A 15933-nucleotide genomic window follows, 5' to 3' on the forward strand; every position below is an offset into this window, starting at 1 on the left:
TAAAATTGGGTATATTATCAGTTTGCTCTGGGGGGATGCACTAGCATGGGTAACAAGCCCTCTGGGGCACAGACTCACCCATTTTTCACTCCTACTGCTCAATTATCCATCAGTTTTGGATATTCTTCAATCATCTGAAGTGGGGACATATGACCTTGAAACATGTGTTATCACTTCGGCAGGAAAAGCGCTGTGTGTCTGATTATTCTGTAGAGTTCTGGGTCCTGGCGGCAGAGGCCTACTGGAATCCTGTGGCTCTCCAGACCACATTTGTTAACGGTCTTACAGAGCAACTTAAAGACGAGCTGGCAGTTCGGGACAAACCCGAAACATTAGATCAACTCATTTCCCTCTCCATAAAAATCGATAACCGGTTGAGGGAGAGATGGCAGGAGAAAAGTCGGCAGGCACAGCATGCGTCTTTCTCTCAGATCCCTCCGCGACGAAGCCTGTACCTTCGGCTGCCGGCTTCACCAGCAGTCCACTCCCTGGCACAACTACGCCACCTGCAGACGAGCCCATGCAGCTCGGCATGGCCAAATTGACCCCTGAAGAGAGGCAGCATAGGATCTTGGCTGGGGGAGTGTATTTATTGTAGCACCAAGGGACATGTAATCCGTGATTGTCCAGTATGGCCAAAAGCCAACACTTGCCCATAGGTCCCGGGCTACAGGTTAGCCAGATCAGATTGATGGGTGAGAATTCAATACGCACCCAAATCCCAGCCATCGTTCAGCACCTGCAGCACTTCCATATAAGCACTCATAGACTCAGGGGCAGAAGGTAATTTTTTTGGACACCAGGGTGGTGAAGGAAACACACATCCTAGTGGTGGAACTTAACACCCCCCTTTTTTGTTTCATGGCCTGGACGTCACTTGTTTACCTGCAATCACCCACCAAACTGCACTTGTCATGTTAGTCGTGTCAGGGAATTATTGGGAGACTAGTTTTTTGTTTATTTCTCTTCTTCTCTGTTGGTGTTGGGACACTCATGGCTCACCCCTGGTCTCACCACTATCCCAGAGTGTGACCATAGTGTTGAATAGGTGTTCAGTAAGGTACGCATGCTATCATGTCTACCTCACAGACCATATTATCATATTGCTCCACTGATTTGTTTCTGGGTGCGCCTCTTCCTACCAGTCATTGATACAACCTGTTGCATCCGAAAAGGGAATTAATGAAGCAATACATCAAGGACCCTCGGGCTGCCAGTCTTAGCTGTCCCTCCTCCTCACTACTGGGGTCAGGCTTCTTCTTTGTTGGCAAGAAGGATGGGACGTTGTGCCCGCACATTGATTTTCAGGGGTTGAATGCCATTACTGTCCACAATCATTACCCACCCCCCCTCCTCGATTCGCCATTCAATTTGCTGCATGGGGCAGCCATTTTTACCAAATTAGACATCCGGAATGCATACCACCTTGTCCGAGTCAAGAAGGGTGATGAATGGAAGACTTCGTTTAACACCCCCCTTGGCCATTAACACTCCTGATGTTTTGCGTGACTTCCTCAATTGGTTTGTGTTTGTTTATCTTAAAAAACATCCTAATTTTTTCCAACAACCTCTATGAACACACCCATCACATCTGTGTGGTTCTTCAGCGTTTGCCAGAGAACCATTTATATGTTAAGGTTGAAAAATGTGATTTTCATAAAGACACCATTTCCTTCCTCAGATTTATCTTTTCCAAGAACCACACCAAGCCCAATCCAGCCAAAATCAGTGCAGTCACACAATGGCCCACTCCCACTTCTGTTAAACAACTTCAGCAGTCCTGCGTTTTGCTAACTTTTACTGGTGCTGTATTAGAAACTTCAGTAAGGTTGTCACACCACTCACCAAACTCATATCATCCAAAGTTCTCTTCACCTGGTCCACTGATGCTGAAACTGCCTTCACAACACTCAAACACCGTTTCACCTCAGCTCCTACCCTTATCCAGCCAGACCCGGACTGCCAGTTCATTGTGGAGGTTGATGCCTCTGACATCGGTATCAGGGCCATGCTGTCCCTGTGAGCTGAGGGGGATTGCCATCTCTATCCCTGTGTGTACTTCTCCCAGTGTCTGTCTCCCGCAGAAAGGAACTATGACACGGGTAATGGGGAACTCCTGGTGGTCAAAGAAGCTCTGGAGGAGTGGAGGCATTGGCTGGAAGGAACTGCCATTCATTTCATTGTATGAACTGATCATAAAAACTTAAAAAAAAAAAGCTTACACCCAGTCAGCAAAACAGTTTCATTCCAGACAAGCCAAGTGGATGCTTTTTTTGGTAGATTCAGTTTCACTATAAACTACTGTCCAGGCTCCAAGAACACAAAACCAGATGCCCTATCCCAACAGTTTTCTCCAACGGATCAGCCACCAACTCCAGACCGGATCCTTCCCTCAGACCTAGTAGTGGCAGTCCTCACATGGGACATAGAAAGAGTAGTCTGAGAGGCACAGTGCCAGCACCTCAATCCTGGAGGAGGACCTCTCGGATCGTTATTCGTTCCTCCAGATGCCCATTCTCAGGTACTCCACTTTTGCCTCAACTCAAATATCTCCTGCCACCCTGGAATCAGTTAGACTTTGGACATTGACAACTGCCACATCTGGTGGTCAACGGTCCAGGCAGATGTGAGGAACTACATTCAAGCCTGCACCATCTGCACCAGGGGCAAGCTGTCTCACCAGCCTCCAGCCGGCTTCCTCCAGCACTTGCCCACTTCAAGTTGCCCCTGATCTCACATCTGTCTGGACTTCATAACCAGACTCCCACCATCACAAGGATATGCAACCATCCTCAGCATAATGGACTGCTTCTCCACAGCAGCACACTTCATGGCCCTGCTTAAGCTACCATTGGCCCAGGAGACCGCCAACCTCGCAGTCCACCATGGATTCTGACTGCATGGCATTCCATTAGAAATTGTGTCGGACCAAGGACCCCAGTTCACCTCCCAGGTGTGGAAGACCTTCTGCTCAGCACTTGTGGCCTCGGTCAGTGTCTTGTCCGGCTTCCACCCACAGACCAGCGGCCAGGCAGAATGTGCGAACCAGGAACTTGAGTCAACCCTCCAGTCCATTACATCTTCCCATCCTACGTCATGGAGTGAACAGCTACTGTGAGTGGAGTACACCCATAATACACAAGTAATCTCTGCCACGGGACTCTCATCTTTTGAATGCTCTTTAAGATACCAGCCCCCTTTATTTCTTGTACAAGAAGAGGACCTGGTAGTGCCATCCATGCGTGCCCACCTGTGGCACTGTCGGCAGATGTGGAAGATGTCACGCTCCCCCCTGCTCCAGACACAGGACCTTACCCAGCATCATTGAGATCAGCATCAAACCCCAGCCCCTAGTTCCAACCAGCCCAGGAGGTGTGGTTGTCAGCCAAAGATATCCCCCTTAAGACTGAGTCCCCAGAACTGGCACCACACTTTATCTGTCCATTTGTTGTGGACTGGGTCTTCCGCCCAGTGGCTATCCAGCTTCGTCCACCCTGGTCTCACAGAATCCATCAAAAGTTCCATGTTGCCCGGCTCAAGCCTGTACGCACCAGTTTGACATGCCCACTGGCGATCCCACTCCTCCTGCCCGGCTTGTGGATAGTCATCCTGCCTGGACTGTGCGGCATATCCTGGACGTTTTGCGCCATGGTCGGGAGTTTCAGTATCTGGTGGACTGAGAGGTTATGGTCCTGAGGAGTGCTCCTGGGTGTCACGGTGCCTCATCTTGGACCCCTCCCTCCTGTAGGATTTCTATTGCACCCACCCAGGCAGGCCTGGTGGGTCGCCTGAAGGGTCCTATTGAGGGGGGCTACTGTTGTGCTGCCTTGGTGTGTACTTTCTTCTGCTCCCCCTCCCCTTCTGTTTCTTCAGGTGCCATGTCACGGCACTTGAATAAAAGCCCTGTGTTGTGTGGGCCGCTGAAGAGGAGGTACTGCTGGCCCACCACCAGAAGGCGCCCTGCCTGAAGTGCGGGCTTCAGGCACGAGAGGGCGCTGCCGCCTCAGGAACAAGCCGTGGTGACAGCTGTCACCCATCATCCGTGACAGCTGTCACTAATCAACACATCTGGTATAAAAGCAGGAAGACACCTCCACCAAACTGCCGAGATATCATCTTCATCTGGAGGTAATACTCTCAGCCCTTTTTGTGAGATTTATAAATCTGTTATTGTGAGTGTTCGCAGGAGAACCGGTCGTTTTTGCGGAGGCTGTGCAAGACGGCGCTCCTTTTCATCTGAGACCGCTGCAACGTGTTGAGTGAGAGGTGGAGGTGGCATTCCCACCATTGTTACTGGGTGTTCACACACCCACCCTTTGACTGTCTTTTGCTTTCTGCCAGCAGTACCAGATCCGACACGCCGGGAAGGTGGCCACCTGGGGACTCCGGGACTTGGCGGCTCCAGTATTCCTCGGGTTCGGGTGGCGGTGGAAATCGTGTGGTTCCGGTTCGTTTCCAGACGGGCGTCTCTTATCGTCGAGCCTGCCCACACGACATCTTTATTAATTGACTGTTGCACATTCTGATTCTGCTGTGTTTGGTTGTGACATTCACAACAGTAAAGTGTTATAATTTGACTCCTTCCATTGTCCGTTCATTTACGCCCCCTGTTGTGGGTCCGTGTCACTACACTTTCCCAACACCCTGGTTCATCCACTCCAGAATTCTCCAAAAACTCTATTTTCGCTACATGTGTCACCAGTCTCCTGTCAGCTCTGTGGGTGGCCACCTGGTTCCGGTCACCTGTCACTGCACCTGTTCTGGTCCAGCCTATGTCTCTTGCCTCCAGTGTCTCCAGCACATTCTAAATGTCTCTCTGTCTTTATTCCAATAAATTGTTATTTTGTTTACCAACTCAGCTCCCTGTTTTTTTTTTTTTTTTGGTCCTTAATGTAGAAACTGACAGCTTTAGTAGTTAAATGTAATTCTATGGGTCTTTTGTTCATATTTTCCAAAATATTATGGACATTTGGTAAATGTTAAAATATTGTTTTTGGACAGCAAATTTTCTGTTTTCTATCTTCTAAGAAATGACGAGATAAAAAAGTGACAACTACAAGGCTCATATATCCAGCTTTTACATTAAGCAATTCTTAACAAACAAACAAATTAATTAAGTAATAAATAATAATAATAATATTAATAATAATGAAAAGGATATTTTCAAAAAATAAAATTTGTGAACACATACTCACATCACTTTGTAAGTCATAAGCATGTCTGGCCTGCACCACATCACTGGAGTTTGGCAAGCAAGTCCAGTTGTGCAGACGGGTAATGTAGTTGGTATTGTTGACTTGAATCTGGTTCTTCTTGGCCAATTCAAAGGCCAGCATGTCCACTGGCAGGTGGAATCTGGTCTTGGACTTGTTGAAGTCCTTCTTATACAGGGCGTCACTGGCAATCTTGGCTGAGTTCAGGGCCAACATCAGAAGAGGGTCATCCTGGATGCTGAGCGCACCAATGTGATGACCAACCTGCTTACGGTATCCTGTCTTGTACTTGTACTGAAAAAGGAACATGTGATCAACAAATTCTGGTGGCTGGAAAACATGACAAAATATGTACAGTAATTATGTACAACAGTAGCTTCATAGACACTTACATCACTAGCTATAGCAGTGCAGGCTTTGGCAGCCTGAATTGCAATGGCATCAGCTTGAACATGATGGCCTTTCTTCTTAGACAGCTCATTGTCCAATTTGTACAGTTTCTGAAAAGGAATAGAGAAAAGATTACACACACACACACACACACACACACACACACACACACACACACACACACACACACACACACACACACACACACACACACACACACACACACACACACACACACACACACACGTGTGCACGCTGCACGCATGTGCTTCATACGATTCATGCCCATTAATTCTTTGTATTCAGTTATACCTTAAGGATACTTGAGTACTGCTGAAATGACTTTGTGTCAAATGAACAGTAGCTTTAAGGAGACTGAGATAAGGACTATCACTGGCATTATGAGGGAATGTCATCTATGGCATTTTGGCCATCTGGCATGCTTTTCTGTGCATAATCCAGCACGTACATGTCTCAGTGTTGAGGACCCCAGCAACTGGAGAAGACCAATGAGATGCCAATGTTTTCAGCTGACTGTGGCAGATTAATGGCTACTTTTGAGAGGTGGTGATGGGCTGGTTGTCTACCTGGGTGGTTGTCATCCAGGACCCAAGGGTGGTTCCATAGATGTAGCGGCATGCGACACCAGACCCTGACCTGACACCACATTGTATGACTCTGTATGGCCTTGACACTTGGCTCAAATAGTCCAAAATTTCACCACTTTATCCTTGGCTAACACACAACCTTTCCAACCTTATGACCTTGCGTTTGATCTTCCAGGGTCATCCAAGTACAAAATCATGTGACCAAGAGGATGTTTAAATATGACTTCATGTTATAGGTTATTAGCAATCATAGGTGTGTCTTCAACCAATTTCTCAAAATAGCAATTCCAAGTAAGTCTGAGTTTTAAATATGACTGAAAGATCAAATGTCACATGATCAAGAGAAAGGTGGTATGAGACTTCATATTAGTATTAAATCATAACTATAACTGGAACTTTAATCAGTTCCTCAAAACTATATATAAGCATTTGATTGATTTGACCCTCAGCCCCTCAACCAAGTTTGGTCCAAATTGGACTGAAACACATTGCATTATTTTCACACTATTTGTAGATACAAGTTTAAGAATTTTCTGTATCACAAATCAACAGGGTTCTGGTTTCCATGGAGGACACAGTATGTAGAACATCCATCCATTTTCTGTACCTCCTTACTTATATTATGGGCCATGGGGGAGGGGTGGGGCTGAAGCCTATCACAGCAGTCACAGGGTGTGAGGCAGGGCATGATGCTTATACTGCATCCCTGGACAGGATGCTAGACTGTCACAGTGCCACATATAGACAGACAAACATATTCACACCCGCACGCACACTTATGTGTAACATGAGACCAAAAAACAAAACAAAAAGAGTCACACAGCTCATAGACGTGTGCAGAAAATGCAACATGTGACATTGTACCTCACTGTAATTTCTTTTGTTTGCTTTGGCCAGAACAACATCCATCGCATCAGGCATGATGTGGATCGTGGTCTTGTCTTTCTCCCAGGCATTAATATAGGCTTTCTGGAAGAAGGACACATTGTTCATTAAGTACAAATTATACAGAGGCGTTATTTCTGTATTATCCATTGTGAATCATCGACAGCACCTTATTCATAATTTGGTTGTTGGCAGTGGACAGTGCCAGGTCCATGGACTGCATGTCCTTGGTGAACTTGAAGTTACTGGGATGTTGGCGGTATTGTTTTTCATTGAAAATTTTGCCAGCTGTCTTTGCTTTCTCAACATCCAAAGATCCAATTGGAACCCATCCAATACCTTTCATGTAGCAGTCATAATCACTCTTGTACTGATTCTGAATGAAAGAAACAAAACAGTATCTCCACAGTACAGCACAACTACATATGCCAAATCAATACAATATTTATGAAAAACTTTGAAAAAATTTTTATACATACATCGCTGGCAATCAGCTGCATGTTCCGAGCCAGTTGCAGGTTCATGGCATCAGGCAGCACTGTGTAATGGGAGATAATCTGCTTGTATCCAGCATTAGTCTGAGCAGCAGAGGCCTGTTTGGCGTGAACCACACTAAGCATGTCCACCGGAGAATGGTACTTCAGCTTGGCCATGTGGTAGTCCTTCTTGTAGTTCCTGTCACTTTGCATTTTGGCTACCTCCATGTAATGAACCAGTAGAGGATCATCCTGAAGGCTGCGGAAGCCAACATGGTGACCTCTGGCCTTCTGGTAGTCCAGTTTGTACTTGTACTGTAACAACATATAAATCCTTTGTAATTTCCTGACACTATAGTGTAATACAACATGAGATACTCTGTAATAGATGTATAGTAAACGCTGAGACTAGAATTTATTTCTAACTTCTAACTTACATTACTGGCAATAGTTGTGCCAGCCTTGGCAGCAAGAATCGGGATGGCATCTGCTTTGAGGTTGTAGCCTTTAATAGCCATTGCCACAACACCGGCTTTATACAGTTTCTGTAAAAAATAAATAAATAAAGCAAGAACATCACTTAGCAGAACAAAAACCAGTCAGATAAACCACAATAAGCAGTCCAGCTTCAGTAGCTTGTTTAGTGGATTTACATTGCTCATGTTGAGGGCATTAGCTTTTGCCAGGACAATCTCAGGAGAATCTGGCATGATGTGCACTGTCCGTTTGTCCTGTTCCCAAGCTGCAATATACGCTTTCTGCAAGTACAAGAACTGAGTTAAACCTCATTCTTCATCAAAAAGGAAACTGATGTTTGGAGTTCATTCAGTCACACATGCCTGGAATTAATGTGTACAATTTAAATGTGGATTTGTGTAGTTATGAACATGTTGCACCTTATTCATGATCTGGTTGTTGGCACTTGCAAGAGCCAAGTCCATGGAGTCCATCAGCTTGCTGAACTTGAAGTTGGATGGGTGACTGCGATACTTTTTATCGCTCAGTATCTGACCGCCCACTTTAGCCGTCTCCACTGCAAGTGAGCCAAAAGGCACCCATCCAATGCCTCTGACATAGTTATTCCAATCAGACTTGTACTCCCACTGAAAAAACACAAAAATATCAAACGTTGTCACTCAATGCTTTAGAATGGTATTTCAATACCATTCTAAAGCATTCTCAGGGGTACTTCTTATTCTGCATATGTTACATGTGCAGCATTTCATTTGAGTGAAATGGAATGTTGTAGTCAGTGAGTGATACAGTGTGCATATAAGACAGCAGGAATGTTACAAAATTTCAAACTTACATCACTAGTCTGTGCGTTCATAGTGCGAGCCAGTGCCAGGTTCATGGCATCAGGAAGGAGAGTGAAACTGTGCTGGATCTCTCTATAACCAGCAAAGGTCTGAGCAGCAGAGGCCTTTTTAGCTTGGACCACACTCAGCATGTCCACTGGTGAGTGGTACTTCAGTTTGGCCTTGTGGTAGTCCTTTTTGTAGTTTCTGTCACTCTGCATCTTTGCCACTTCCATATAGTGAACCAGCAAAGGATCATCCTGGAGGCTGCGGAAGCCAATATGGTGGCCCTTTGCCTTCTCAAAAGCCTGTTTGTACTTGTACTGGAACATTAAATAAACAATCATTTACTGTAAGTGATGGTGGCAGTTGATTAATGTATATAATTCATTAAAAAAGTAATTATTTCCAACTTACATTACTGGCAATTGTAGTGCCAGATTTAGCGGCCACAATTGGGATTGCATCTGCTTTGAGGTTGTAGCCCTTATTGGCCATGGCCACAACTCCTGATTTGTAAAGTTTCTGTGAAGGAAACATATATAAGAAGAGTAAAAAATGGAATGCCCTTCAGGTTTACATGCAGAAATACCCATAATATGGGAATTACAATAATATCATAAGACAAACATTGGTCGGTGCATTAGTTCATTATTACATTCATGGCCATGTTGACTTACATTGCTCATGTTGAGGGCATTAGCTTTAGCGAGTACAATCTCTGGAGAGTCTGGCATGATATGAACTGCAAGTTTGTCTTTTTCCCAAGCTGCAGTATAAGATTTCTGAAAATAAGGACACCAGGAGAACAAATTACATAAAAGACTTATGAGCAGCATATTTTGTTGCAATAGAGTGCCCATCTAATACCTTGTCCATGATCTGTTTGTTGGCAGTTGCCAAAGCCACATCCATGGAGTCCATCAGTTTGGTGTGAACAAATTTGGATGGATGCGTGCGATAGTTCTTCTCACTCAGGATCTGACCACCAACTTTAGCCCTCTCCACTGAAAGTGAGCCAATCGGCACCCATCCAATGCCTCTGACATAGTTATTCCAATCAGACTTGTAATCACACTAAGGAAAAACACAAGACAGAATAATAAAAGAAATCATTCAGAAATAATAACAATACTGGTCTTGAGTCAAGGAATATACCTTGATAATCAATGCTTTAAACTTTTTTTCTCAGCATTCTTACAGATGTGTAGTTCAAGTTCTATATTATGATTATGATCACTACATTCTTGATACAATCTTAAAACAGCAGTAACTCTATGTCAAAAGTTGTGCATCTGGAAAGTATTCACAGCACTTCACTTTTTCTACATTTTGTGATGTTAGAGGCTTATTTCAAAATGGATGAAATTCTTTTTCCTCAAAATTCTACACACAATACCCCATAATGATAATGTGAAAACAGTTTTTTTTTGGAGAGCCTTGCAAATTTATTAAAAATGGGAAAAAAAATAAGAAGAAGAATCACATGCACATGAGTATTCACAGCCTTTGCCATGAAGCTCAAAATTGAGCTCAGGTGCATCCTGTTTCCACTGATCATCCTTGAAATGTTTCTACAGCTTAACTGGGGTCCACCTGGGGTAAATTTAGTTGAATGGACATGATTTGGAAAGGCACACACCTGTCTACATATAAGGTCCCATAGCTGCATGTCAGAGCACAAACCAAGCGTGAAGTCAAAGGAATTGTAAGTAGACCTCTGAGAGAGAAGTGTCTCAAGGGACAAATCTGGAGAAGGGTTAAGAAATAGTTCTGCTGCTTTAAAGGTCCCAGTGAGCAGAGTGGCCTCCATCATCCATCAATGGAAGAAGTTTGGATCCACCAGGTCTCTTTGAAGAGCTGGCCACCTGTCTAAACTGAGCGATCGGAAGGGAACGACCTTAGTCAGGGAGGTAACCAAGAACCCAGTGGTCACTCTGTCAGAGCTCAAGCATTTCTCTGTCGAGAGAAGAGAACCCTCCAGAAGGACAACCATCTCTGCAGCAATCCACCAATCAGGCCTGTATGGTAGAGTGGCGAGACAGAAGCCACTCATTAGTAAAAGGCACATGGCAAACCTGGAGTTTGCCAAAAGGCACCTGAAGGACTCTCAGACCATGAGAAACAAAATTCTCTGGTCTGATGAGACAAAGATTGAACTCTGCGTGAATGCCAGACGTCATGTTTGCAGGAAACAAGGCACCATCGACACAGTGAAGCATGGTGGTGGCAGCATCATGCTGTGGGAATGTTTTTTTTAGCGTCAGAAACTGGGAAACTTGTCAGGATTGAGGGAAAGATGAATGCAGCAATGTGCAGAGACATCCTGGATGAAAACCTGCTCTAGAGTGCTCTTGACCTCAGACTGGGGTGACAGTTCATCTTTCAGCAGGACAATGACCCAAGATATCAAAGGAGTGGCTTCAGGACAACTCTGTGAATGTCCTTGACTAGCCCAGGCAGAGCCCAGACCTGAATCCAATTGAACATCTCTGGAGAGTTCTGAAAATGGCTGTACAGCGACACTCCCCATCCAGCCTGATGGAGCTTGACAGGTGCTGCAAAGAGGAATGGGCAAAACTGCTGCCAAAGGTGCATCAACAAAGTACTAATCAAAGAGTGTGAATACTTATATACATGTGATTTCTTATTTTTTTATTTTTAGTAAATCTGCAAAAAAAACCAAAAAAAACCCCAAACTTTTTCATGTTATCATTATGGGGTGTTGTGAGTAGATGTTTGGGGGGAAAAATGAATTTACTCCATTTTGGAATAAGGCTGTAGCACTGGCGTGCCCAACCAGTCAATTGTGATCAACTGGTTGGCCGCGGGCTGAGTTCCATTCGATTGCATGACACTGTACTCATAGAAATGGTAAATAAATGGACTGCATTTATATAGCACTTTTCCATCTGCATCAGTGCTCAAAGCACTTTACAAATAATGCCTCACATTCACCCCAATGTGAGGGTGCCGCCATACAAGGTGCTCACTACCAGTGTTGCCACAGTTACTTTGAAAAAGTAATCCAATTACTGATTACTGATTACTCCTTGAAAAAGTAACTTAGTTACTTTACTGATTACTCAATTGTAAAAGTAACTAAGTTAGATTACTAGTTACTTTTTTAGTTACTTTCCCAGCTGTCGACAACAACCCACGTCAACATGACAATGATACCTGTTTTGCCAAAACTCACTTTATAGTCACCCTTTCTTGACTTCAATGAAAATAAATACTTGTTTTATAAAAAGTAAAATAAAGACCTCTTTCTTGACCTCATATTTAACTGTTGACAGCACTGTAACAGTAAAACTTGCAATTTCAAACCTACATTGTTTATAAATGTAACTATTAAATTCTAACATTTTTCTAACATTTAAATTCTCTCTAAACATTTTACTTGTCGAAATTATTATTATTTTAAGCAATATTAGTAGTTGTAGTAAAAAACAGCTTCAAAACTGGACCTTTAATCTAGGGCTGTTGTGGGGGGGCACATCCCTCCTCCACGTCCCCATTCCATCTGGATTCGCCCCTGCTTTGGCGTTTGAGCACAAAGAATGGATAACATTTATTTATGCAGAAAACAGGACCAGATTTACAGGTAAGAAAGTTTTATTGCGTTTTCACATCATGTGGTCCTCAGAAAGAGAGTTTAGGTGCATTTGACTGGAAAATAGTGTTAGTTGTTGACGCGTCGCGGAGGATCAGCTGTTTTTAACGAGACGATATGGAGCGGCTCAGCTCAGAATTCCAAATAAAGGAGGAAAAAAGTATAAAAATGTCTTCGTAAAGCTCAGTGCAGGTGTGCTGATCACCGCCCTTTAAGAGGTGAGGACGAGTCGAGCAGCTGCAAAAAACCGCGGATGAAAAGCTCACAGCTCGCTGAAAGTGGGCAGTTCAGTCGAACCCCGACCTCCTGCCCACAGACCAAGTTTAATGCTGCTATGGACCCACAATGAAAAATAATAGTAACGCACAGTGACATGGAGAAGTAACTTTAATCTGATTACTGACTTGGAAAGATTAACGCGTTAGATTACTCGTTACTAAAAAAAAGTGGTCAGATTAGAGTCACTACTCACTACACACCAGGAGCAATAGGGGATTAAGGACCCTGCCCAAGGGCCCTTAGCAATTTTCCAGTCAGGCTGGAATTTGAACCAAGGATCTTCTGGTCTCAAGTCCAATGCCTTAACCACTAGACCATCACCAACCTGAGGATGGCAAGATGGAGGTGGCAGCAATGTACCAATAAGGATGTGGACTGCCATTAAATGTCATTGAAGAAGAAGAAGAGCTGTTATGGTGCTATGGTGGAGGACGCAGATGAGAAAAAAACAAAAACTCATCATTTTCATTCAGAGTGGGAGGAGGATTGTTTTTTCATTTATTCGAATGGAAAAGCCATCTGTCTTATCTGCAAAGTGTTTTTACCAATGAAAGGGAATTTGGAGCAGCATTTCAAGATTATTCACAAGAGCTATGATGTAAACCTCCTGGATAAATCACCTCTGTGCACCAGAAAAATCCAGGAATTAAAAAGTCAGCTAGCAGCACAATAGTCTGTAAATATGGAAGACGTGGTGGATGTGGCTAACAAGATTGCATGTTCTGTTTGGGCCAGGATCTTGACGAGGCAATTATTCTGTGTCTAGCTGGAGGAGACGGGTGCAGAACACACACATCTGCTGCTGCACACAGACATTAGGTGGCTCAGCAGAGGTAAATTTCTGGAATGGTTTTCTGAATTTTTGCTCGAAAGAATTTCTGAAACGTTCAAGCCATGTTGACTATGCACAGCTAGTAGACAGTCACCGGCTCTTGGATTTAGCTTTTCTTACTGATCTGACTGATAAGCTCAAGGACAAACCCATCATCAACATGATCAGCTCCAAGAACATGTTTAAAAGCATGTTACACCTGCTATCAAGCAGATTGCAAAAGTGTAATCTGTGGAACTTTCCACACATGGACACATAACTTAAGTGTCAGGGCAAAGACTGAGAGAGTGCACCTTATGATGATCACATGCAGAGCATCTTGTCAGAATTTGACAGACGCTTTGCTGACTTTACATCCATTGAGCATGTTGTCATTTTTCTCTGTTTTCCATTCGGGGAAATTATATATGGATTGCATGACATCCAAAGTGGCATCACTCTTCAACCTGGATAGCTATGCTATTGAGAAAGAGATGCTTACACTGAAAAATGACACTGAGCTCAAATCCAGAGCAACATCTGACATAAATGTCCAATTCTGGAATCTAATGCAGAATGAGAAGCAACGCAACATCAGACAAACTGCACAGAATTTGACTGCACTTTTTGGATCAACATATTTGTGTGAGTCTGCCTTTTTACATATAAAAATCATCAAGTCAAAATACAGATCCACCATAACTGATGACCACCTTGCGACCTGCTTACGACTAGTACTAAGCTCCTACTGTCTACTACTGTTTTTTTTTTACATTGTCTTTATGGGGTATTGTGTGTAGAACTTTGAGGAGAAAAAAATAATAATTTCATCCACTTTGGAATAAGGGTGTAGCATAACAAAATGTGTAAAAAGTGAATTGGTGTGAATTCTTTCCAGATGCACTGTACAGTGGGTAAAATAACTATTTTACATGTCACCATTTTTCTCAGTAAATATATTTCTAAAAGTGCTACCGATGTAAACTTTTCACCAGATGTCAGGAAGAACCCAAGTAACACATAAATATAAAGACACCAAAACAAATAAGTACATAAATTACGTGTAATAATGTGAAACTAGTGTGTTGTCTGTGGGGATCCACAGCCTCTTGATTGGGTAGTGTTTATAAATAGTTACCTGACATTTTTCAAGGGTAGTAATAAATATGCAAAGTTTCTACAATGAGGTGGAATGGTGTGTCAGTCTAGAATGGTTTTAGAACCTTAGACTTCAACAATTTTTAGAAGAATTCAACCCTTTTTAGTTCCTGTTAATTGCATTTTTTTTAATGTTAATTTACTGTCTTAATGTATTTATACATTTTTTAGGTTCTTGTTGTCATATACATGCTATTATTATCAATCAATCAATTTTTTTTTATATATAGCGCCAAATCACAACAAACAGTTGCCCCAAGGCGCTTTATATTGTAAGGCAAGGCCATACAATAATTATGTAAAACCCCAACGGTCAAAACGACCCCCTGTGAGCAAACCCTAGGAACTACAAGTAAGCCTGCAGTCTGAGAGCGAAGCGCTCTATTGGGGTATGGTACTACGAGGTCCCTAAGATAAGATGGGACCTGATTATTCAAAACCTTATAAGTAAGAAGGAGAATTTTAAATTCTATTCTAGAATTAACAGGAAGCCAATGAAGAGAGGCCAATATGGGTGAGATATGCTCTCTCCTTCTAGTCAATCAATCAATCAATCAACTTTTTTCTTATATAGCGCCAAATCACAACAAACAGTTGCCCCAAGGCGCTCCATATTGTAAGGCAAGGCCATACAATAATTATGAAAAACCCCAACGGTCAAAACGACCCCCTATGAGCAAGCACTTGGCAACAGTGGGAAGGAAAAACTCCCTTTTAACAGGAAGAAACCTCCAGCAGAACCAGGCTCAGGGAGGGGCAGTCTTCTGCTGAGACTGGTTGGGGCTGAGGGAAAAAACCAGGAAAAAGACATGCCGTGAAGGGGGGCAGAGATCGATCACTAATGATTAAATGCAGAGTGATGCATACAGAGCAAAAAGAGAAAGAAACAGTGCATCATGGGAACCCCCCCACAATCTACGTCTAAAGCAGCATAACCAAGGGATGGTCCAGGGTCACCCGATCCAGCCCTAACTATAAGCCTTAGCGAAAAGGAAAGTTTTAAGCCTAATCTTAAAAGTAGAGAGGGTATCTGTCTCCCTGATCTGAATTGGGAGCTGGTTCCACAGGAGAGGAGCCTGAAAGCTGAAGGCTCTGCCTCCCATTCTACTCTTACAAACCCTAGGAACTACAAGTAAGCCCGCAGTCTGAGAACGAAGCGCTCTAATGGGGTAATATGGTACTACGAGGTCCCTAAGATA

The 15933-nt window shown here is 43.5% G+C and overlaps 1 protein-coding gene across 1 annotated transcript in view; it reads right to left on the reverse strand.

The window, feature by feature from the left end:
* The window catches only part of LOC117524088 (nebulin-like), a 267815-nt gene that overhangs the window by 184617 nt on the left and 67265 nt on the right, over positions 1-15933 (reverse strand). The window contains 12 exon segments of the mRNA XM_034185819.1: positions 5196-5507; positions 5606-5713; positions 7076-7180; positions 7266-7472; positions 7576-7887; positions 8010-8117; positions 8226-8330; positions 8469-8675; positions 8882-9193; positions 9288-9395; positions 9551-9655; positions 9741-9947. Of these exon segments, the coding sequence (XP_034041710.1) occupies positions 5196-5507; positions 5606-5713; positions 7076-7180; positions 7266-7472; positions 7576-7887; positions 8010-8117; positions 8226-8330; positions 8469-8675; positions 8882-9193; positions 9288-9395; positions 9551-9655; positions 9741-9947 (2196 nt within the window).

This window comes from Thalassophryne amazonica, chromosome 14 (assembly GCF_902500255.1).
Source record: "Thalassophryne amazonica chromosome 14, fThaAma1.1, whole genome shotgun sequence".
In the NCBI taxonomy this organism is placed as follows: domain Eukaryota; kingdom Metazoa; phylum Chordata; class Actinopteri; order Batrachoidiformes; family Batrachoididae; genus Thalassophryne; species Thalassophryne amazonica.